Source organism: Eutrigla gurnardus, assembly GCF_963514095.1.
Source record: "Eutrigla gurnardus genome assembly, chromosome: 14".
Classification (NCBI taxonomy): Eukaryota; Metazoa; Chordata; class Actinopteri; order Perciformes; family Triglidae; genus Eutrigla; species Eutrigla gurnardus.
The window spans coordinates 5957747-5983153 of record NC_139937.1 but is presented as its reverse complement, the minus strand read 5'-3'; the positions used below and the strand labels follow the sequence as shown (position 1 = coordinate 5983153).

General features: G+C 41.1%; 1 protein-coding gene and 1 long non-coding RNA gene across 2 annotated transcripts; one reads left to right on the top strand and one right to left on the bottom strand.

Moving 5' to 3' along the window:
- The first annotated feature begins 14826 nt into the window (after positions 1-14826).
- twist1b (twist family bHLH transcription factor 1b) lies at positions 14827-16135 on the top strand. The gene is made up of 2 exons (XM_084026693.1): positions 14827-15515; positions 15624-16135. Exon 1 carries the CDS (start codon positions 14980-14982, stop codon positions 15487-15489), a length of 510 nt encoding a protein of 169 aa, XP_083882819.1. The 5' UTR covers positions 14827-14979; the 3' UTR covers positions 15490-15515; positions 15624-16135.
- Positions 16136-19974: 3839 nt separating this feature from the next.
- LOC311024319 lies at positions 19975-24924 on the bottom strand. The gene is made up of 3 exons (XR_014598294.1): positions 24826-24924; positions 22127-22250; positions 19975-20650 (listed from the first exon to the last, which is right to left on the bottom strand). It is a non-coding gene; the product is annotated as an uncharacterized lncRNA (long non-coding RNA).
- Positions 24925-25407: the final 483 nt, after the last annotated feature.

Here is a 25407-nt window from a genome sequence, read left to right as displayed (position 1 = left end):
CACTGTTTCAGTGAGAGTGTACATGAGTGAGGGTCAGTTCAGGGGAAGGATTCAGTTGATTTCCCTGAAGCTCTTTCTCAAACATATGACTCAAAGATAAATAGCTAACAATGAGGTATCGAAGCAAAGATTAATGATTAAATATCAATACTGAACTTTGTTGCTGTGGATATCTAGGTTACGACGACAGCATCATATGCTCAGTTACAGTAGATCAGCTATATATTATATATAAGGTCTAGGTGTTGCTTTTATTTATAGCGAAGGATGAAGCTTTTGCCAGGCTGCAGCTGTGTAACAGTGTAACAGCGAAGTGAGGAACACGGCTATAAAATGTTCGAGGCTTCCCATTTAAAAATGGACACTGCCTTTTTAGGTCCCCAGTTTTTCAGATGCAGCGAGCCGTTAAACGTTGTGACTAATGAAATGTGACCACTTTTGTTTTGGGAGCCTTTTATAACGGCAGTGTGAGAGCGCACAGAGCAGTTAATCATTATGAATATCGCCGCCAGTCTGAGGCTGCACTTCGGAGAGAAAACATTCAGTCATTTGCGTTATTCTAATTGTACGTTGCTATGCAGGATGATGACATCTTTTACAATTGATTTCAGTGTGAAAGGATAAACAGCCCTCCTCATGTCTATGAGGGTGCAACTAGATAGTCTGACAGCAGAAGATGGGTTGTATTTGACCACAAAAAAAAAAAAAAAACAACTACAATGGTGCTGCACGTCACCAAATATTTATAGAAGCCCTCAAAGATAGGGTTGAAAATCACCCTGCAGGCCTTATTTACTGGGGTAAAATGATCACCATTCATTAACAATAGTCTGAAACTTGAGCTGGTCTCAACAGCAAACAGGTTCCTACCTGTACATCTTAATTCTGCTCTGTTGTCAAATATATGTGAGATTAAAGGGATAGTTCGGAATTTTGGACATAAGACCTATTTTCCAACTCAGCCGGTGTGTTCGAGACGTCTGGAGACGTTTTCAAGACATTTCATTCAGTTCTTCTAGTTGCCGAGTTCGCTTGTGCTATGGCTAGCGCAAGTCAATGGTTCTAGTTAGCATGGCATTAAAAACAGTCATACCGACTCCACAGTGCACCCGAGGTAAATCCATTGTAACGGCAGACTATCGATGTACATATCTTTGTTGATAGAATGCTTGAAATAAAACCAAGCTTGCATTTTTAAGGATTTATGTCTCAGCATTAGCAGCAGCGTGTCATACTTCCTAGTAGGCTATGGCAGCGGCGGAGTGATATCACCTAGCACTTATAAGTTACCGGTTCTATAATAGTTTGTTTACCTGCTGTCATTGCTACAGACGCAGAGTAGCCTGCAGTGCTAGTTTCTTCAATCTCACAGAAATGGACACTTTTGGAGAATATACTGAAACTTTTGAAGACTCTGATGAGGAGTTTTTTTCCACCCAAACCCAACCGTACCTGTACGAGCCTGAATATACAGAGGAAGAATTGCGCGAGAGGGATGCTCAAAGGGCAGAACGCGAACGAGCGTCTGTGGAGACCGAGATAGCCCCCGCTGGAGCTGAGAACCGGGACCGAACAAACGGAGACTGGTGGTGCCAGGAGGGAATGCCCCGCAACGCATCCGAGGGGTTTACGGTTCTCCGGACGGAGCAGAGGTTCGGGTTCGCGGTGCGTAATTGTGGGTTGGCTGGGCCGTGTGCTGCCCGGTGTTTGAGTGAGGTCCAAGCGCTTTTCACCCAGGTCTGAGGGCATGAGGCCCAACAATTCGGCCCGGTTCGATTGCCTATTTACGGGCAGTATTTCGGGCGGCGCGTCTTAGAGTTTTGAGTCCGACGGAGAGTCCGCATGTGTGGATTCGCGTGGCCGTGTGCTGCCCGGTGTTTGTGTGAGGTCCAAGCACTTTTCAGACAGCCTTTGGGGCATAAGGGCCGACAATTCTGCGGTGTTCAGGTGTGTATTTACCGGAGGGATTCCCCGCAACGCCTCCGAGGGTTTACGGTTCTCCGGACAGAGCAGAGGTTCGGGTTTGCGGTGCGTAATTGTGGGTTCGCGGGGCCGTGTGCTGCCCGGTGTTTAAGTGAGCTCAGCAGCGCGTCTTAGAGTTTTGAGTCCCACGGAGCAAAGTAAAATTCCGTTGCTGCTGAGAAACTAGTCCCTCAAAAAATGGATGATTCATGCGATGCAAAGTTAGTTTTGTTTTAAATATTATTCTATTAACACAGATATGTACATCGACAGTCTAGTGTTTTAATTGATTTGCCTCGGGTGCACTGTGGAGTGGGCAAGACTGTTTTTAATGCCATGCTAACTAGAACCATTGACTTGCGCTAGGCATAGCACAAGCGAACTCGGCAACTAGAAGAACTGAATGAAATGTCTTGAAAACGTCTCGAACACACCGGCTCACTTGGAAAATAGGTCTTATGTCCAAAATTCCGAACTATCCCTTTAAGAACATAGACACACATTTATGGATATAAGTTTGCAGAGCGAGTAAGAACATGTCAACATAAACAGTCCAGATTTTTCACATCTTATTAAAGTGATCATGACAAAGATCATGTCACGCACGATACTCGAGTGATAGACTCCTGTACTAATGTATTCAGTACACTGTTTACCATCAGCCCTAACACATAAATATTAACTGTGTAAAAAAAATGACTTGGATAAAAGAAGAAACAGTTACACTGCGCTCTTCAATGTGTTCGAACATTTTAAGCTGAATCAGGCTCTGCAGTTACAAGAGAGATTAAAAGGGACAGTTCACCACAAAATCAAATATAAACATTTTTCCTCTTACCTGTAGTGCTATTTATTAATCTAGCATCTGAGTTGTTTTGGTGCCAGTTGACTAGTTTTGGAGATCTGCCGTAGAGGTGTCTACCTCATCTTAATGGGACTATATGGCATTTGGCTTGTGGTGCTCAAAGCGCCAAAAGAAAAAAAAAAACATGTGAAAATTCAACAGCAATGTCTCTTTCCAGAACCCAGTTCATACAGGAACTATTAGTTAGATTTAACAAGCATGGCAGGCAAGTGATTGAAATTGAGGCTGAACTGTTCCTTTAATAGTCTCAACCCTTTAGTTTACACAGAAATCACCACCACGAGCATGTCAGCATTAAGCATGTTAGCCAGACCCAGCATGCACCTGTTGGACATGCAACATCACAGGTGTGATTGATATGGCTCACTTGTAAGGTGGGCTAATCAGTGATTAAAGCTATGGTCTACGATTTGGAATAAAAAAAAAATCCATTCAGTCTATCAGCCTCAGGCCTGCATAGAAACTGACCAATGTGAGCCATTGCTCCGGAAGGCTCCCATTGGCTCGTACCCTCCATCCAATCCCCTCGTCTCCCCTGCTCCTCATCATTCCGCCTTGTCAAATCGTTGAACACTGAGGGGAGGGGTTTGGTTGGGGGGGTGGGGGCTTTTTTTTCATATCTGTCTCAGAGGCTCAACTGATGTAGACCATAGCTTTAACTAAGAAGGATGCAACTTTTTTTAAACTATGTTGAGGCCCAATAACACTCATTATACTATATAACATCCTAAATTTGATGCATTGTTGTACATTTTTGGTTAAAAAATGCGTATCCAAATTTTATTTTGTTTCTAAATGTAATATTACAAAGCTAACTCCCAGAAAATTAAGTGTCACACACAATTACAAAAACATCAGCATATATGTCATTGTTGCACGGTAATCTTCAGGCGTTTTGCTCAGTCTTTTAGCAGCTTCAACGTTTTGCTTTTCACAATAAAGTGAGCCTTTGTTCACCATAATTATGGTCTTTGTTACTCTAAATGACTCAGTTCCCATTAGAAGAGAACTATTTTGCTTGCTTTGAGTTTTCTGGCATTTACCAACTCTTTGAAACAGGACAATGAACTCTACACCACAATAGAGCCACCATAACACTTTGCCCTTCTCAACTGGCTATTTTTTTTCTTTTGACAAACCACATTTACTCATCCACTTGTCAGTAGACCGCAGTCTGTCTTTTTTTACCACTTCACTCACAAAAGAGCATTTTTGTGTATGGAGGGCTGATAATGGCTGCATTGTTTCACTGTTCTCTGTGAAACTATATGATCAAAATACGTTGAATATCAGTCAGAGTATGTGTTTATGTGTTTACGTCAACATGAGACACTGCTGCTCATCAAAACACATCAACAAATTAACACATTAAAGTTGAGCTGAAATTAAAAATGCCTTTTCAACCCTTTTGGATCACATCCCCGGTCATATTGTTCACCTATTTAACAATGTATGGCAAAATAATTGCAAAAAAATTGAAATGTCTTCCCATTTTTTTTATATCAAAATCAAATAAAACCGATTTTAACCAATAATACTAAAATGTCCATCTATCTATCAATCTGCAACTTTGACACTGCACAGAGCTAGAGGAGGTCATCATGAGCATATCTTTTCAACAAACAAATCAACGTCACGTCCCACTCGTCTTTTTTCGTTTTAACTCAGATGTATGTCACAGGATGCTAGAAACTCTTGAAATTCTCCACTTTAAGTGCTTCAAATCCTGCCAAACCGACTCCAGTGCATTTACTGCAGCATTTCTAAAATTCCAGTAATGCATTGATTGCATTTCTGCTATGCACATTATATTTGTTCAGCATATATTTCCTGGTGTCTTCATCCAAGGCAAATACTCACCAAAGGTTGCATTTCCAGAAATGTCCCAGACAGACCTCAGTCTTCATCAGGACCAGGGACAAGGTGAGACCTCACAAAGAAAGCCCATCTCAGCTGCTCAGTCAATGATCCAGGTGGGATTAAGGACAGGGTGGCAGGATTTTCACTTTCTTTAATGAGAAGAAGAAAAAGATGGTATAGTATATATGGAACACCTCCTGCCTCCAACAGTTCAATGTTTACCCAGTAATAACTATCTGAACGCTGTGTTCATTTATCTGTGATTCACTGTGATGTGGTGGAAGGAATATCTGCAAAAAACCTTTAAACATCAAAGAACCTGGCGGGTCCAGTCCAGTGGGTGGCGCCATTGTATCGATGTTGAGCAAGTTTCAGTGCTTGTCCCCAGCTGCTCATCTGTGTTTAGACCCATGTGTAATCACCAACACCTACGTTAGGAATATGAAAACATAATAAGGGCGTTTTCTCTTCATTGAACTCACTTTGGTCTTAAATTACTAAAATATGTTTATTTAAAAAAAATATTTATATTTAAATATGAATTGATTGAGTTGAGGACAGCCCTAATATAATAATAATAATAATAATAAAAATAATAATAAAAATAATAATGGTATCTTGTCTTTTATCAGTTTAGGAAATGAACACAAACAAAGAGTTTCCTGAACTTCTCAGCAATTCATAAATAAATCAGATGCTTTCACTACAAATTATTATACTTTTTCTGAAAACTTTATGGATTGCAGTTTTACAAAGAATGTGAGGGGACTTCAAGGTATTTGAAGTACATTTTTAAAAAGAGACGGATAAATGACATAGGAAAATAATACCCCCAAAAAGACACCCTCAAATCCAACAATTCCTAACAGACTAACTTCTGATACACATAACCATAGTTATAGGTAAACATGATCGAGTCCAAACAGTTTGGCTCTGATTTCTGAAGCCAACAGTCATGGGGGCCATCCACAAATCACTGTTATGAACAGAAGCATTCCTCTGTCCTCTAGGGTATATAAGGCTTCATTTGGTTTGCCTCCATGATATATGTGGAGGGCAAGAAGTCATTTAGCTTTCAATTTATTAGCTTGGTGATTTATGCATGCTGCAAAAGGTAGTGGTGGCGTCTCCTCCACCCCACCACCCTTCCCCCGACCCTCCTTCCCGTTCTCATTGCAGCGTAAACATTTGGTAATAGATGAAGTGAAAGAGGAGAAAGTTCAGCAATTAGAAAAGTCAGAAAGAAGGAAGAAGGGTTTACAGTTTCTATGGTTGCACTACATTTATCACTGGTGTTTTAATCCCTCACAGTGAGACCACAGCAACCTGTACTATAGTTGGAATCCATATTTATAATCTATTTTATAAATAAATCAAATTATAAGAAACCCCACCACGATGCACAACAATACATACAGCAAATGCTGCTTGCTGAAATTTTAAATTGGGAAATATAAATTGCATTTATTACCTGACATGAAAGCCTTTTTAAACAATGAAATCAAGTATGTAAATAGTTCATATCACAAAAAACGACAGAAATTATGTGAACCTGTAATGGTTTGAGCGTTTCCAGATTTTGCTAAAAATGTTTGTGGTGTATGTAACAAGGTGTCGATGGTTGCCCAGAGTCCAATGCCTTTCTGCTGACTAACAGCCTGCTTGGAGCCTCTTCCCATGGCCACCGCTGGGAAGGAGGAAGCTCTGTTACCGAATGACTCACAGGGAAAAAAAACAACCTGAAGTGTTTGGCAGCGGTCGGAGCGGCTTTGTGAGTAATCCACATCCTTGGACACCTCACTTTGCTCTCCCTCACTCTCACTTTTTCCATCAACCAACCTCACAGAAACCAAGTTTTGGCATCACAGAAGAGCACCACGACGAAGATTAAGGACAATCAGAAGACATAAATAAGCCCCAAATACTCTTGATAAACATCCGAGACAAGCATCTGCATCACAGACCACAACAAAGTCCCTGATTGACTGAGATTACATTCCCGACAGTGGAATGATGGCAGCGATGTCTTTCTCCAGATCCTTGTTGGACGGCTAGTTTGTTTTTGTTTGTGAGATCACATCCTATCGTGCAGTATAGAGGTTTTGTCAGGTGTGCCGCGGTTGTGTGGGGGAGGTGCAAAGAGCGTGTCTGCTGACAGGCCTGATGTACCAACCGTGACACTCCCAGTCCAGCAATAATCTAAAACACAGATGGAGGAGGGCTGGGAATGAGACATGGGAATGTTAAGGATTGCAGCGCAACATTTTGATGATGAGCCCTTCACCACTGGGCCATTTTCTTCTTAAAAGTGCACAAATCTCACAACACAACCTATATTAAAAGACTGAATTCCATCCTCTCAGGCATATGAACAATTATTATAAACTACAGGATAGAGTAGGAAGTATTAGGAAGAAGTATTCATATCCCTTACGTAAGTAAAAGTACCAAAAAACAATGTAAGAATACTCCATAAAAATCTTGCATTCAAGATAATACGTCACAAAGACATATACTTAGTGAAATGTACTTAGTAAGTAATTCAAAATAAATATAGCCTATTTGTTCAGCAATACAAACTATCAACTCATCTATAGTTGAAGCACCCGCAGCCAAATGATGGTTTAACTCACAAAAAGATTTCTGATAATACTGCTGCTCCAAAAGCACACTGTGAACACATGCTACAAAACAGATTAACATTTTTTAACCTAAAAAAATTAAGCTCTGGTAGGATACTATGTAAACTAGAATCACACATAAGACAGAACCAAAACAGTACATGAAAATGACACAAAAAGCAGCTCCAATCCTCCCAAATCAAGGATGCTGTGCACCGATAGGCTACTGAACTACTACAGGCCGTCACACATTCATATGTTGCCTACAGCGCTGTTTTTCTAGGGACTCACTTAAAAAAAAGCCTTGGTTAGTTTAGTTAAATACTTATAAATGAGACCAACTAAACGCATATAGGCAGAGGCGCCTTTTCTCTTCTCAATATGAGCGTTCGGGCACCCTCGTGTGGCTCAAAAGCTGTACTACAGATATCCTACACATACGTGGCGCATGGCCAGGGAATGCTTATTGCTCGTTAACATGACATTGCGACGTATTGTAATGGCTTATGGGAGCACAGCTTTAAGAAAACGCACGCGAATAGACAAAACAAACCGCAGAAACACACGACAACGGAAATTGTTTCCTGGGGACACCAAATAGTGAGACACACAGCTAGCTTTTTTGCCACTCTTTTGCTTAGTGTTACTATTACTATAGAAGAAATACAATTAATTGTGTAACATGCTAACGCTATGTTAGCTGGCCGTAGTTACTTTAAGAACTGTCAACACGACAAAAAGAAAATAAAGTTGCTAACGGTTTAAAACAAGTATTAAACAGCAAGTAAACAATATTTAAAAGTTGATACTGACTACATAGAAAGTCACAAAATGACACTCAATCAATAACAATCCAAATAGGAAATGTAACGCTGACCAACCTTGTACCCGCCAGGTGCTAAACAAACAGAAGGAACGACGACGCCATCTTTGGAAGGACAGCGTTCCTCCTGCCTACTACTCTTTCAAAATAAAAGCACCAACCTATACAGTCCAATTAACGGGACAATATCATACGGCCTTAAAACATGAAAAACAACAGATTATCTCAGTAGGCTGGACCATACCGAAGGTCAGGCTCACACTTGTAAAGTGAGCCTGACAAGTGTATATGCACTTTATATAACTCTGCATTGTGCTGTAATGGGATCGTTTTATCATACCTCTTTGGCCTGAACAATGAAACCATCATCAAGTTGATGCTGATTATAATGATGAGGAAACATATTTTGGAAAAATATAATTAAAACCTTAATTATAAGTAATTATAGTGTTGTTTCTGCTTATGCTCTTCTAACAGTAAACATTGAAGGTGTTGATCAAGCTCAAAGATTTCTGGGTGGCCACGGCTTCCACATTGATGACTGAAAGTATGTAATAAAAGAAAAGGAAAAGGAAAATCTACAGTCGGCCTTCTTTCAAGGGTCTTCTTGACTAATTTCTGTCAACCAAGAGGGAGAACAAGTGGGGCTGGAGGGTTCCCATTCCAAAAACAACATAGCTGGAGAGGTAGCCCATTGTGTCCTGACAGATTGGCCTGACTGAAGGAGGAGGTCGCCTCTAACTGACACACAGGGAGGAGCAGAGGTGAGCAGAAATCTGGGGGAGATGGGAACACAGCTGTGGTTCAGAGGAGAGTTAGTGCCGTTACTACCTCACATTATGCCTGCAAAGAGGTCGTGTCTTTGAATTTATCATGCTGCATGCTTGAAACCCTGAAAAGGGGGGATGTGGAATGACAAAAATCATAAACCATCACATTTTTCTACGAACCTTTGCTTTTCTATCTATCTATCTATCTATCTATCTATCTATCTATCTATCTATCTATCTATCTATCTATCTATCTATCTATCTATCTATCTATCTGTTTTTTGGCGAAGGATGGGAGACCCTCCTCTGTCCTGATCACTCCCCAGGTCCTCGCCCCCTCTCCTCTGCCCATCATCCCCCTGTACACTATTCATCCTCATGTGCAGCTGGAGCACTCTGTGTGACCTCTTCTCTCCTCACAGAGTCCTCATTAACAGGGACTGTGGTGGGACTCCTCACAGCACTTGCGGTGAGAGTGAACAACCACTCTGGACTACTGACATTATGCTCATCCCTCGCATAAGTCTGTGTGACATGGCACGTTACTTTGCTCTCCAGCATGTGCTCTGCTGCTGTTATTTCACCGGGCTTCACAGATGAAGATGGAGTCACTGCTGTTACATTCTCAACAGTTAGTTCGACTTTTGTTATTTCACACTCGAAGCATGACTGATGACATTCCAGCCTGTCAGTTATGTTTAATACGTGAAACAATAAAATAAGATCCTGCTTGTGGGGAAATGACAACGGCAGTGAACGAGCATAATTGATTTTTTCCTGTTTTGCATGATTGTGATCCAGCATGCACCTGCACAGTACTTTTGGGCTGTTTGTGTGCGTTCCACAGATGCCATCATTTATTATAAGAGCTTTGTGAAATGGAATAGTTTTAAAGCAGCACCAAGAGTTGCCGATGCTGCTTACTTCGGGTCAAGAGTAACATTTATACTATTATTAACACATACTCAATTAAAAGGTGAATTTATCTTCTGTACGGCACAGTCAGGAAAGTGACACGTGTTGTTTTTATTGTGTTGGCTCTCTTCTCCACTGTATTAGTGTGGCGACCAAACCTAAATAATCTATATAGATCACACTAGTTTGTGATTTGGGTGAAATTACTCTTTAACAATGTTCACTGACAGTATATTGTGTAGCCATGGTAACGACTGTTCACTGTATTATTCCATCCAACATGCTGTTTAATGTATGTAGACCTGTAAACTCACATATAAGTCACCTTTGAACTAGGGCTGTTCGATTTTGCCCAAAAATAAAATCCTGATTTTCTTCTCTCAAAAGCCGATTTTCGATTCCGATTATTTTGTGAAATGACAAAAGGCAAAGAAATTATTTCAAATATGCTGTTTTTTATTGAACATTTTGCAAATAATTTCCCCCTTGGGATTTGAGTGCAAACCTTGCTCTTATTAAACAAAAAAAATCCCTCAAGGGATTAATATAAAGAACAATTAATGAACTTTTGCCATCTGGCTTTGCTCCATGTTATCTTTTTGTAGACCTCGTGTAAACTAAAACAAAAAAAAACAATCCCTTTAGGATTAAGAGAAAAACCTCACTTTCACATGTATCTTAAGGTGTGTCCATTAAACAAAAATTAATGAATAAAGTGCAGAACTTTAACTTAACTAAAAAATCGATTTTACGAGTTTCACGTCATTAACATCATCCTAACTACAAAGTCACGATTACGATTTAAAATCGATTAATCTAACAGGCCTTCTTTGAACCGATATAAATAGGGAAAAAATATTAGAAAGACCTCTCAGTTTAACGCAACACAATTCATCAGCACCACAAACTGCAGCCTCCAAATGATCATAAGCAGGAGTGTTTTATTAGGCTCTATGTTAATGAATCACAGTCCCTGATGAACTACATGCAGGCCGAGTCTCTACACTTACAGCGGCACCTGTCTAGCTCCAACAGGCCCGCCGCAATATGGTAAAGCTACTGTAACTCTGTGAACAGATATTTTCATTGCATGGGTCAGTGCGCTGGTCTCCAGCCTGGCTGAGTGTGTGTGGTCTGCTGGGTGGCAGTCAGCTTTCTAGGCAGCAGGAGGCACGGCTCGGTGGGCTTGAGGTTTAGGTTTTAGCCATGCAGGGCACAAAATATATACGTTCATCTTACAGTCTTAATTGACAGGAAGCGAGGTTAAATGGGTTAAAGGCAGAATTCAGTGATTCTCCGTGATTTAGTTTTTTCCTTAATGCTACTATTTATTGCGTTGTTTTGTGAGTAAAATAACACTTTCTCGAGCGCCCGAAGGAAGGCTTGTGTTTGTTTTGTGTGTGTGTGTGTGTGTGTGTGTGTGTGTGTGTGCGTGTGTGTGTGTGTGTGTGTGTGTGTGTGTGTGTGTGTGTGTGTGTGTGTGTGTGTGTGTGCGTGTGTGTGTGTGTGTGTGTTCGTACTGCTGGGATGCCAGTTCTTCAGCAGACCCCACATCACCCCGAGCTTCCAAGCTGTGAAAACATACTGGAGGTTTGTTGGTTCTTCGTGGCTAATAAGGTGTCATTGTGCGGTAGAGCCGTCTGATATCCCACAGAGTCATCAGGGTGCCGTGAATAGATTTAACAGAACATCCGTTACACTCGCACCACGTGGACATGTGCACCTCCTCATGTGCCTTTTCGCTCTACAAAAATCAATACGTTTTATGAGATAAGGTTCCTGGCTTTGCTCGGCTTTCCCCGACGAGGTGAAACTGTGCCCTGCTGCAGGAATATGGGACTTGAACCGCGATTAGAACCTGCAACATCAAAGCACTCTGCTTTCAAAGGCTTTCTTTTACAGCTAACTTCAGGAGTCCTGGCTCCTATGTGTCCAGACAGCTTATAAAGGCCTGTTTTCATCCTCACCTCCTGATCCAACACCCCAGTTCCTCTCTCACCAACACTGGGCCGCCGTTATCAGAAACCCCCCCCCCCCCCCCCCCCCCCCCCCGATACGATGTCTGCATTTCTCCACAGAACGGGACGTTTTGAGGCGATTGCAGAGGAAACATGCTGTCATCCGGCTCTGCTGTTTGACCTTGTTAGTCCCAAAGGTTGATTAGAGGCTATCAGGGCCTTGCTCTTTGAAGAACGCACCCCTGTCTTTTCTCATCACAAGCACTTGATCCGTCTTGGCGAGCTGGCACTGCGCTCGTTGCGGCCGAACTTTAATGGAGTGAACATGAATATCACTGTCAATTGTGGGATCCTCGTACATGTGGGGGACTGTGGTTTGTTATTTCAATAGATATGAGTAGGCCGATAGAGAAACACTGCCTTCCAAGGGCCGAGCAGAGAAAATAGACCGGTCTCTGTGGATCTGGCTGTGGCTCAGGACTTAGTGAGTGAGAGCCTGAGTTGTGTCTGCCTTGATGTGACCTCGGGGACGGATGGTTAATGACGCTGTGGGGTCAATCACGGCTGGTGTGTCAAGTTGCATGAGTCAGAAATATACACTTGACTTTATCATAACACCCACTCGCTGCTCAGTGATAAGGACAAAGGCTTTCTTCATCAGTTGTTAGCCATATCCAGGCCGAGCGCACCACAACGTGCACAGTAAATCACACTGAAAAACAATCAGCGCTGTTTATCTCCTCTTCATGTCCTTGTAATTGTCAAGCCCTGACAGTCTGTGACTGACTGATGAAGGTTTCGTCTTTATTAAAGATCAACACTGGAGGAGTTGTCCTGTGATGACATCATATTCCCGAGAAGCAGCTGTGTTTTCTCAGAGTCACTTCGGCAGCAAAGAGCTGAACTCTGCAGAGCAATCGGTCAAGCCATGTAAATGTACTCGATATCATTGTGTAAATGTTTTGTGAAAGCACCAGTGCTCAACCCTACAATAGAGCTGCAATATCCATATCAAGGCTTTTGGTCAAAAATATTGGGATATTTGATTTTCTCCTTATTAACCAGCTGTAGTTCCATGCCATCTCCCCTCATTCCCTTTCACCGTTGTATTATTTACTACCTAATGCAGGCAAAGTGGTGGAAGAAGCATTCAGATCACTTTACACAAAGAAACGTTTTTACACTAATACTAAAATACCTTTACGAATAAAAGTCCTATATTACAAAATATACCTGAAATATCAATGGAACTCATCGTGTACAATAACCTGTCAGTGTTATATTATCATGTTTTGGATCATTGTTATTTATGCATACATGTGTCAGGAGTAGTTATAGTATGTTGTTGTTGACTGAAGTGGAGCTCGTTTGACCCGCCTCATCTTAGTCTATAACAATGCATCATAACTGATAAACTGCTCATATGTTTTGGATGAAACGTAATCAGCAACATGTTTCCAATCTAATGCAGTTGGGTCAAGAAGCATAGAATTGAATTAATCGAGAAATGTGCAAGTAACTCAAATTCGTACCGAAGTAACACACTTGTGTAAATGTATTTAGTTCCTGTTCACCACTGGTCAGAAATCAAAGCCAAAAACACTTAAAAGCACATGTAGGTAAACACTTTTTATTTTGGTGAAAAACCATCAAGATTAAACATCTAAAATAAACTAACTTATTGCTATATTTCATACGAGATGCAGCAAGAACAATGATGGTGAAAGACTTGAGAAAAGGTGTGGAGCTCCACCTGCTCACCTGTGAGCTGCAGCAGGTAGAGCGTGAGATCAGCACCACGGACAGCGCCGGCTAGCAGGTACACTCACCTTGAAGAGCTGGAGCTGCTCTTTCCACCCAGCATCATCTGTATGTGCAAGTTCCAATCTTTAAGATGTGAAATTCCACATTAACGTCACGGCACAGGGATTTAATAATGATGAGTGTGCGTTTTTTCGAGCCAGGACATTTAAGAAATGTGGCATTTTTTAAGTTAAAATGTGAAGCTTCAACATGACTGTGTTTCTCCTGGAACAATACTTCACTCTGAGGCCTCCTCCAGGACGTAAATAGATGTTCGCTGGTGTTGTGACCTCTGACCCCGACTGCCCCTCGGTTTCCTGAACCAGATGCTGCTCCTGTGGACCGCAGCCATCTCAACCTAAACAAAGTAATCCTCCACTAAACAAGATGGATATTGTATCACCAAGCTAGTAAATACCAGGAGGTCCTAAAGCTGCCCGTTCCTCTTCTCTTAGAACCAACGGGGAACAATCACGTATTGTTACATGGATGAACAAAAAAAACACAAAACATTTTATTCCACAGTTTTACAATAATTTATTTTATGATACATAGTTTACCAAAAATAAAACCGTGCCCTCTTGTGGGGAATATCATTAAAGCATGCAGCCATCCCCCAGGGAATACTCTGAAAGTCTGCAGTACTGGCTGCATGACAAAAATGTAAGATTGGGATCATATGCTGCCTATATGAAAGCTTGGTTTAAGAAAGACTAGATGAAAACAACAAAAACCCATAATATGTGCTGGTTTGGTCGACAGAGATTTGCAAATTGAGGTTGCATAATACTATTTTATGAAGAAAAAAAATCAAGTTTAAGTTTCAGTTCATACAATTATTGGAGATTATAGGAAACATATCGCAGCAGTGATGTGATGGAACACTTGGCATTTTATTGGGATGCTGATGGATGGAGGGATAATAAAAACATTGTTTGCAATCAGATGTGCAGGAGAAGCAAAGCTGCAGTGCGTTCATTAGAAGTCCTCTTTATCATATGAATAATGAGACCATTTATTTGATTTCCCCTCGCTTATGCGAATGTATCATGATTATAAATATTCTAACAATGTTGTGCGTGTAATAACGCCGTTACTCGCTATCTCTCCCCACTCTGACTTTGTATTAGGAGCGTCTCTGATACTTCCCTCGGATGCTCCCACCCCTCGCTCCACGTAATCCATCATCGTGGCCAATCGTGTCCCTCCCCAAATAGTTTACGCCATGCAGCCTATAAGAAGTGCCTAAGTTTCTCAAGTATCAGAGAAGACTTGTCCTCCCAGGAACCCATCTATGGATACTCTGGTGTCGTCGAAGGCCTACAGGTGGACTAGCTCCGTGACTTCATGAGAGGGGAACCGCTTTTTGCACACTTCCCGCCCGCCATCTGCCCAAGTGGAGATGTCTGAGGAAAACCTGGGGGAAGAGTCGAGCAGCTGCCCCGTTTCGCCCGTGGACAGCCTGAGCAACAGCGACGGGGAACAGGACAGACAGCCGAAAAGGTGTGCGAGAAAGAGGAGACCGAGCAGGAAAAACGACGAGGACTCCGATAGCCCGACCCCCGGGAAGAGAGGGAAGAAGTCCAGCACCAGCAGCAGCCCCCAGTCCTTCGAGGAGCTCCAGTCGCAGCGGGTCATGGCCAACGTCCGGGAGCGCCAGAGGACGCAGTCCCTCAACGAGGCGTTCACGTCTCTGCGGAAAATTATCCCCACGTTGCCCTCGGACAAACTCAGCAAAATACAGACCCTAAAGCTCGCAGCCAGATACATCGACTTCCTGTACCAGGTGCTGCAGAGCGACGAGCTGGACGCCAAGATGGCAAGTTGTAGTTATGTGGCGCACGAGAGGCTGAGCTACGCCTTCTCCGTGTGGAGGATGGAGGGCGCCTGGTCCATGTCAACATCCCACTAACATCTGGAGAACGGATGCCCTACACGGTACGTCTCACTTCCAACTCAAACAGTCTTAAAACGGTGGAAATAACAGCGAGAACATGCGAGTGCATGGCTGGTTGAGTGATAATGAATGCCTTGTCTGACCTACAGGTGACTGCTGAACCTACTTATCACGTTCTGACGGGACAAACCTGGAGTCCAATGCTGGATACATGGATCACTATTTAAACCAAAGACCAGGGGAGTTCTGGGGGGCTGAGGCCCGACAGGGACCTGCAGCCCGCGTTAGCTCCACAGACTCCCAATCTGAAGCCTTCTCATGTTGAAAATAGCATGTGGGGATTTTTTCTTTTCTAAAAAGGGAAATACATTTTTTTTTAAATGCATGACTCGTTTCTGCGGAGGAGGTCAACGTACATTATTAAAGCAGTTGTGAGGCTGTCAACTGGTGGTGTAGCTCACGTTATAGACTGTGTGGATCCAACCTGTGCAAAAAATATTCTCAGACATTTATTTATTTATTGTGGAAACGTGTTACATTGAGGAATAGATCCTGTGTCTGCAATACAAATGCATTCCTATTTTTTATTATCGTGTATTGTGTGTGTGTGTGTTTGTAGATGTTTGTATATTTTTTTGCATTAAAGAAAATGACGATTAAAGTGTTTTCTTTTACTTTTTTTTGTCAAGTCAATTTAATTGTTAATGAAGGACAGAATTCGGATAAAATCCACTGAGCTTTGGTCCACATGAAATGATCATCCGCGTATCACGTGGCCTGCACTTCACATCCGATTTAATGACATAAGTTTCCACTATGTCGCCGGTCACTCGGGAAAACAGATGGGCTTATTATTGCTTCAGTGAACGCGTTGGAGAAACATGCAGCTCAATATGTTTTAATATTGTGACACGTCCAAACGGAAGAGAGAAAAATACATTCCCTCGTCATTGATAATGTAGGCTATTAAAGTATTTAAAAGTGAGGGGAAACGGTTTATGGTCGAAAAAAATACACTGCAAAAAATCTGAAAAAGTACAGTCTGTATGAACGAAGTTAAAATTGCATTTTAATTAAAATTTGAAAGGCCTCGCGCAGTCTCCGTTTTTTCTCTCCCTCCCTCTCTTTTCCTGGATTTGTTGACAGTCGGATTAAGGACCTGAGACTCACCGTTATAAGTAAATAAGTTACACTGGGGTCATGTCAACCTGCTTTCGGCCCTACTCTCTCTCTCTCTCTCTCTCTCTCTCTCTCTCTCTCTCTCTCTCTCTCTCTCTCTCTCTCTCTCTCTCTCTCCTGCAACATAAACACCAGTTAAATTCAGGCTTTTCAGACAGTTTGTCAAACTAACGCGACTTTCTGTTTCATTGCAGCACAGAAGTCGATCATAAATAGGATTATTTACCCATAGTAGCCTGTTGGCAATAACCTCTTGTGTTTCTCCAACAAGCACGTGATGAGACTATAAAGTACATCTATTCCCGATTATTGTCACTAAATAAATCTCTAAATAAAGCTACCGCCATTGATCCTGGTGATCTGGGAAAGTGTTTCTCACTGTCCAAATCAAAGTGGGCGCCCGTTTGATGGTGTGTAATTGGCTTGCGAGGCATGTATGGAATTCCCAGATGTCTATGAAATTTAAGGAGGCCGTGAAGGTATATAGGCTGTAGGTCTGAGCGTGGAGGCCGGTCTCGCTGGGTTGGGGGGGGGGGGGGGGGGGGTGCTTCACAAACTCAGCCTAGATCAACAACAGCTTGTCTTGAAACTTTCACAGTTCAGTTTTCACCCAATGCTAAATGATCGGGCCCTACAATACATGATATGCATCACGAAAAAAAAAAAAACAGGTTAGTTCTTTTTTATTATTATTATTAATATCCTGCAATGCAAACAGGCTTAAATAAGTTTCCTCTCCCTTCTTTCACCAGAGAGGAGTTGGCAATAGACACGATGCAGAGGCACAGAATGAAACCTATTTAGAACAGATGTTAGTATTTTTAAAAAAAGTCACGTGAAACGAGCAGATGTTCAGACTGTGCGGAGACTCGCCGTGCAGCGCTTTGCTCTGCAGAGAAGAGAGAGAAAGAGAGAGCTCCCACACAGACACGAGCTGGGAGTCTGTAGACATTCACATCATCCATTAGCTTTGATCACAACGGATTAATGAAGAGCGGCCCACCTGCAGGCGCTGTGACGCGGAGCCGGCCGGCCGGCGGGAGAGAGGGAAAGGTAGGCTGAGAGAAAAGACAGACGTGTGTGATGTTTGGGATCGTGTGAGATGTTGGTGCTGCTATTTATTTGCTTGTAAGATGTGTGAAGAACGGGATGTATTTATTTGCAAAGCGTCCATCAGTAACGGGCCTTTACTGCCGTCGAAGTTTCAGACTACTTTGAAGCGTGTGTGTGTGTGTGTGTGTGTGTGTGTGTGTGTGTGTGTGTGTGTGTGTGTGTGTGCGTGTGTTTGGGGGAGGGAGGGAGGGAGGGAGGGTGCTTAACGACGGACGGGAGTAACTGAGAAACGAGTATTTATCATCCAGCTATGGGGGGAAAAAGTGACACATAACCCCCTGACTAAGCGCCTGTATACGGGAACTGGTGAATAGTTGAATAATATCTAGACGAAATTGGCTGCACTATCAAATTACATGTGACTATTTTCTCTATTTATGTAGGCCTATTATGAATAACATGTTTTTCTTGTGTTTCAATTATTCATTTCTCTACATATCTCTGTGCAGCTACGAAAAACTTAACTAAAAAAGTTGATAATAAATCTGTGATTTTAATTAAAAGTTATTAAACAACCTCGATTATTATCATTATTATTATTATTATTATTATTATTATTATTATTATTATTATTATTATTATGATTATTATTATTATTATTCATATACTATGGCACTTTCTTGACATTGTAGTAAGCTGTAGTAAAAATGTATAATTCATGTCTCGGATTTTTTTCCCTCCATAATAAATGCTCTCGGTTTTGTAACCAAATATCGCAGTTCTCTCACAGCAGCTGACAGGTGATATATCAGTTTGACAGCTTATTCATAAATTAAATTACAATAACACTTATGATTTTGGCCTTCCGGTTTGCCCTATTTAATTAGGACAACTTTGAATATTTTTTTAATTTTGCATTTATAAACACATTTATTTGACTTCTTTTTAAGTGCAGCTAACATGAAGAAAATGAGGTGTAACTGATAATTAATGTGTACGTGCTGGTAAGAATAACTTCAACAATATATGTACACTCCAGATGACTTAAGTTTGTTTTACGTTGTTGCATTCAAACGTTTATTTCTGAGCTCAACAGGTGCAAACTTTACGGCCAGTTCCACGATTATAAGTAGAATTCCAGATTTTCCATTTGGAGTCTCGGTGAGAAATGAAAAGTCCTCTGGGCTGGTAATCAAACTTCGTCAGGCCCACACTCGGTTTCATCCACACCTTCAACAACGTCTCAGAGAGTGAATATTAAAGCCAGAAGGAGCTGAGCTGCATGGAGATAAGATCAGAGGACAGGACCGCACTTGAGGCGAGGAAACACAGGAGAGGCTAAACAGAAACAGTCCGTACTCCTGCACATGGAAGTCTGCTGATTGTTGAATACATTTACATCTAGAATGAAGCTCTTTGTTCAGAGGGCCTTTTTTAAATAGTTGTTCTGAAATCAAGACTTGAAGCAAGTTGAAAACAGCCATATTATTTACTATATTGACTCTATTTCATTTTATGTGATTAATAAAATCAGACTTTTTAGTGGAATTGTTACAAATATAAAAATTAGTTTAAAAGCAAACATAATCTGTGTGCATCTCTGTGCAGACAGCAGCGATGAGTACCTGTTATGTGTCCGCTGACCTTCATGCTGTTGAAACTAAGCAGCTACCAGCAGCTGCGTATTCCTTTTCAGATGACAGCACCATGAGATCAGGCATCACATTATGAAGTAACGTGTGTCAGAGAATAAAGGATGGCATATTTCCACTCCCTTCTCATCTTTTCACGGCGGGGGGAGACGATAACGATCCATCTTATAGCTTCAACCTGTTTTGGTTTAAAGACTTAAACTCCGAATGAAAAACAACCAGCTTTAAGAAAATCTGTGAAGTAAAAGGTAACTGTATTTGTAAAAGCGTATTTCAAGTTTACGTTGAGGATCCTGCATAAAATCAAAAACACGCAGCCGTGGACTGCTTTTATTTCTTTTCATTCACGAGCACAGGTGTGTTTTAGGAAATGCAACAAGACCAAATGTGCCACATTTCCAGATTCAGAACATTTATTTACAGTTTTTTGTTTTGTTCCACTCAAGAATTACTGATTGAACAATTCAGAATTTTACTAATATACTGATTACTGCTTATGTTTTCCGATGATCTAAAAAAAAAAAATATATATATATATATATATATATATATATATATATATATATATATATATATATATATATATATATATATATATGTATCCCTCTTCTTCCAAAAGACAGAGATCTTGTTTTGATCACATCATTTTAGGAATTAACTTGCAGAAATAACACCAACAAATTAATACTGAATGAAGAGTCTCCTTCTTTTAGATTAACATTAATTTGCAAAAATGCATAGATTTTCATCCCGAGATCATAAAACACCATAAAGCATTATGTCTGAACAGTTGTGTGGCCCTTGAGGTAAATGATTTAAGCTAAAGTAGCAAAGCTGAAACATTATTTCTTGAGATATTTTGACATAACAGGAGGAATTGTACGCCTTTGTCCGGGTGAGTAAATGTGGGTGCTCGTTTGCATCCTTTTAAATCCTTGTGGACACGCACCACGTTTGAGTTGTCAAATTACAGATTTCAACTGAAAATGTGAAGCCATGACCGGTCAGCGTTTCATCACAGTGAAAGTCACGCTGGTCGTGAAGAATGACGCAACGAGCCAGGCATGCAATGTGATCATATCCAGGACCAGAGACGTCCAAAGGGTGCAGTCAAAACGTGTGCACCTTGTGTTGAACGTGGGTTGCGTGTGATGTGTGCCACCCAGGCTGCAGACAAGACACGGATCACTGTGCTTTAGGGGAATGCACGATGATGTCACGGACAGGAAAAGGCTGGAAAAGGCTTGGCACCTTTTGGAATTGGCCGGATCCCCATTGGCTCAGCAGAAACGCTGGAATAATAAACAGGCAATCAGAAGGCAGCGTGAGTGTACACAAAGGCATTGCAAAACTTTGCAGATAATAAAAGCAGATTTTTCACTGGAGGGGAATGATTATTTGTGTTCCTCAGTTGTCCATAAATAGAGGGCCTCTCACAGGAAGTATAAACATACAGATGGAGTGGAGGGCAGCCGTAGTCCAACGCAGCGATTTCAAACATTCCTGTTTATGTTCAATCAAGATGGAGTATATAACTGTAGCCCCAGTTTGAGCATGGGATACAAAGGATTATTTTCTGAGGGGAGAGAGAAAAGGAATACCTCACTATAGAATGTAAACTGTTTGATGAGTGCTTCACTCATTATGGAAACTGAACCACACGTTTAGTAAAGCTTCTAAAGCATCGGTTTCCTGAACACGTTGCCCAACACACTGTGAAAAAAAATCCAATCTATTTATATGATTATAAATTCAAGACCATTCCCTTCAAATAAACATGCGTGTGTGGAAAAGTCTTTAAAAATGTCTAATGAGGACATCCTGGATGTGAATAAAGGGCAGAGCACAATTTGTCTCTTATTGAGGCAATGAGGGGAAACGTGCAGTCCTGGTGTATTGCCCCGGGGTTAATGGGGCTCTAATGACACAGTGTCCCTGCTCCTGTCCCCGAGGGCACCCCGCCACTCCCCGGGTATTAATCCCATCGCCTTCATTAACCTGCTGGCCCACCGGTCCCCCCCAACACTGAACACCGGGACTCTCATGTCATGCTGATAACTGATGTATTGTTAGAGTGACAATGATCTCCTTATTCCCTCTGAACCATCTAAAGTACTTCATTCTTATCCAATTTAGTCACTTCTTAGTGGGTATTATGTGGATGCGAGGAGAATTTAATTAACCGTCTCTGCAAAAAGTTGGTCGAATACAATCGGTTATTTTAGTCGGCTAACAAGGAACGTCTCTTCACAATTTGTTATGAACAGTATATTTAGTGAAGCATAAAATTGCAAAAAGCAAAAAAAAAGAACCATTAAAACATTTTTTAAAACTCTATTGAGGGTCATCAAGGTGATGCCAAGCCAATAATGGAATGGACTAGCATGCTTTTTTAGAATCAATTCAAATGCCCCCCTCGGGAAATTGAAGAGGGAATTCATTTGTTCAGTTTTGTAACAAAAGTCCATAGAATTTAATTCTCATAAGTGCTTTTAAAAAGGAAAGAACTAAAATCAAATATAGCACCTACGAACTGATTTATATAACCAAAAAAGTCAACTACGTGGTTAAACTTCTTACAAAGAACAAACAAGTGAATGAAAAGTGCATTCTGGACCCGGTTGGGTGAGACGTAGCCGGTTGTCGAGTAAATCTGAAATTTTTATTTCTAGTTCAAGCGTCTTGAATCGTCATTTTAACTGTTGCCGTAAGTCGTAGTGTTATAAACAGGATACATTTCATATGTATTGCTTTAGGCAAGTTCTCACCTGACTTTAATGCTCCATATAAGCTCTGACTCATCGTGTGCTTCCTCCTCACATCCCAGCAGGAGTGTCGGCGCAGGACGCTGACTCTTCACACATGGCGTCAGTTCACCGACCGAGGAGCCACCTGGTTAGATGACCAAGACAATGACATCATCATTATCATCAACAGCAACAACAACAACAATACAGAAAATAAGTTGGTTTGTCTTTTGATATACTGTATTTATATACACACATGAAGCTATCATTATATTTTTGTATGGTTTTATGCTTAATATTAAAAGTATTTTTAGTATTTTACTGAGAATTTATTCTGCTGCATCGATACTGAATAAACTGTATATTAATATAATTGTTTTAAAAATATTACAATGCTACAATTTCTATAATTATGTCTGAAAATTAAACATTCAAAATATTTACAAATATTCACCTCCCTCTGCATAAAAACTGCCAGTTTAATCGCATGTGCACATGTTAAGGATATTAAGCATGAGCATTATGATAGTTATAATAAACCATTATGATAGTGAAGGCTGTGTGAGACCCCATTGAGAAGTGTAACACAACATAAACCTCCTTTATCTCCTCCATCTCCATGTCATCAGGGGGCTGGCTTTGTCCTCCATAACAGAGGGCCGACTGTTTGTGACCTTAGTGCTAAATCAAGTTCAAAGAGGACCACTGGTGTTTGGCAGATAGTTTTACATCAGGGCAGTGGGAGAACAGCGTGTTTGGTCAACCTCTGGCTCCCCCTTTGATTCGCAGCTCTCTGCGACCCCTGGCAGAGCAACACCACTTAAGACCTTCATCCAGCCACACTGGTCAGTCCGATAAGATCTGGGTGATAACGGACTGGACTTTCAATCTCTTTTCTTTTTTATTACGTGGCATTTTTACACAATATCCCATGTTTTTGATGTGAACTACTGCACATCAAGAAAACCCTTCACATAGAGAAGTCCCATCTACTAAAAGATAGAAATGTTACATGAAACAGTAAATATGAGCAGTTGGATTCCTGAGCAGTAAGCCCACATAAGCCTGTCACAGAAAACACCTTCACCCAGCCTCGAATCATTTCAACACTATACCTGTCTAGATGATCAGAAATTCACGGTCAGACAAACTGAATAGATTTGGCTAATTTTGGTCCAAAAGTTGAGAATTTGTTTGACAGTTTCATCCTTTTTCTACCTGTAACATCAACAAGTTTGTGATTAAATGAAATCATCTGACATCAGTGGCATGTGTTTCTTTGTATTCATTATATATATATTTATAAAACAGGAAATACAGTTTAAATCACTTGTTCAAAGAATGAAATCCCTGTTTATCATTTGATGAACCAGCCGCTCACTTTTCCCTTTTTAAAATATATAAACAAGATGTGCAAGAGTCGCGGTATCTACTGTGTGGAAAAGCAAGAGTTTAGTCTGGGCCATGTTCTGCTGTTTTTGAAGCACACAGCCTGGCACCGCCGTACATTATCCAAGAAGAAATACATGTGCACATTAACTTTCCATGGACGATTTCTGAACACAACTGGAAACCCATCAGGAAAAACAGTGCTGTGTTTATTTAGTATTACAAGTGTGTTATCACATTATAAGAATGAATAATGTACTGTGATTAGACTGCTGTTTTTATAGGACCAAACTCAAAGATTTAATAAAATTATTCTCTGGGACGGAGAACGCCTCATTATTTCTCAAGGCATGCAGATTCCTGTGCTGAAAAAAAAAAGTGGAGCGAGTTTGCAAGACAATAAAAAAAGCATGTACAGGTAAAGAGGCTCTTTACTGTAACCTTGACAAAATACTGCAGAAAGTTGGAGCTCTAACTGTCCTTGAGAACATGTGTTTAAGTCAGTAATTCAAGAAATGTTTAACAAAAGAAATGTCTGCCAAAGTATCGGTCGTGTTGCGGTGAGTCACCTTTTTCTCGCACACGCATAAGTTTGCTCTGCTGTATTCATGTTATGTTATTTTGGTTCACTTCCACGACCTTTAACACTTGCCCCAGAGAGATGCAAATGCCCAAAGAACATAATGGCTCCCTTCCTGTGTAAAAACTAGGCCGTAAAGGAAGATAATTAGGGTTGTCATGACAACGAGGTCCAGCAGGCTGACGGTGCCGTGTTCTCTTGCAGAACTTCAAACGGTATCAAAGCTCCACGAGGGGCTGGTAAAGGAGCTCTGGATTGAATTAGGGAGTGACTTCCACAGTCTCCCTTCAAATTCAAGATCAATATGGAACACCCCCATCCAAAAAAAAAAAGGAGAAAAAGGAGAAAAAGGGCCCAGCTAGTCGTCGTCCAGACAGACCTAGAGATCTGGATTTCATTAGAGACAATCATCTTATCTGTTTCATCTCAATGCTGCCCCAAGGGTTGGCAGGCGGACCAGTGGGCTCTTTGCAGTTTGAGAAAGCCCGCAGCCAGCCAGAGGCCTGTGGATCAGGTCATTAAAACACTCCTGCCCCTGCTGCTAGTGATAAAATATTTTCATGCTTTTGTAAATAGATTTTCTTCTTTCAACCCCACAGGACACAAAAAACACAACTTTTCTTCTCTGTGTATCCCGGAATAAGGATGTCCTGAATTCTGGAGAGGAGTCAGCCAAAACATCGTTAGTTTTATTCTCAGGTGAAAGTTTCGTAAACATGTCTGTACTTTTGTTGAATTGTTTTTTTCTTACTTTCCAGTCTGTGGCTGTACATCATCGGCATCATGGAGTGGTTGCTTCAGTGCTCCGGGCTTGTTAAGGCCAGTGTCAGGGCGTACGGCTCAGACACCTGTCAAAGCAGCATGTAGAGGACAATTATATACTTAACAGCCCTACTCTTTGCCAAAAGATGTGAACTCTGCTTCCGAAATCGTGTCAGGTAGTTATGCTCTCAAGAAGGCAGTAAAAGGAAGAGTTCGACATTTTCGGAAATACGCTGAGAATTAGATGAGAAGACTTGATACAGTCTCATTTGTATGTAACAAGAGCCAGGAAACAATTAGCTTAATTCAGCACAAGGACTCTAAAGTCCCCTCTAAAGCCAACCCTGTCTCCTAGAAATTACATTCATTTAGAGCTAATTTGAAGCAGCAAATGTATTCTTAAATGAACTTTTTGCCACATGATTATTTTGAAGATTCCTTTCTTTATCAGCATTTTTATGCTTAGCTAACGTTGATTATTACTCACAAATTGTGGATGCCAAATGTATTCCACAAACTGTTCATTTGCAATACTTTTGCAGCAAGTAAAGCTATATAATGTGTTGATCAC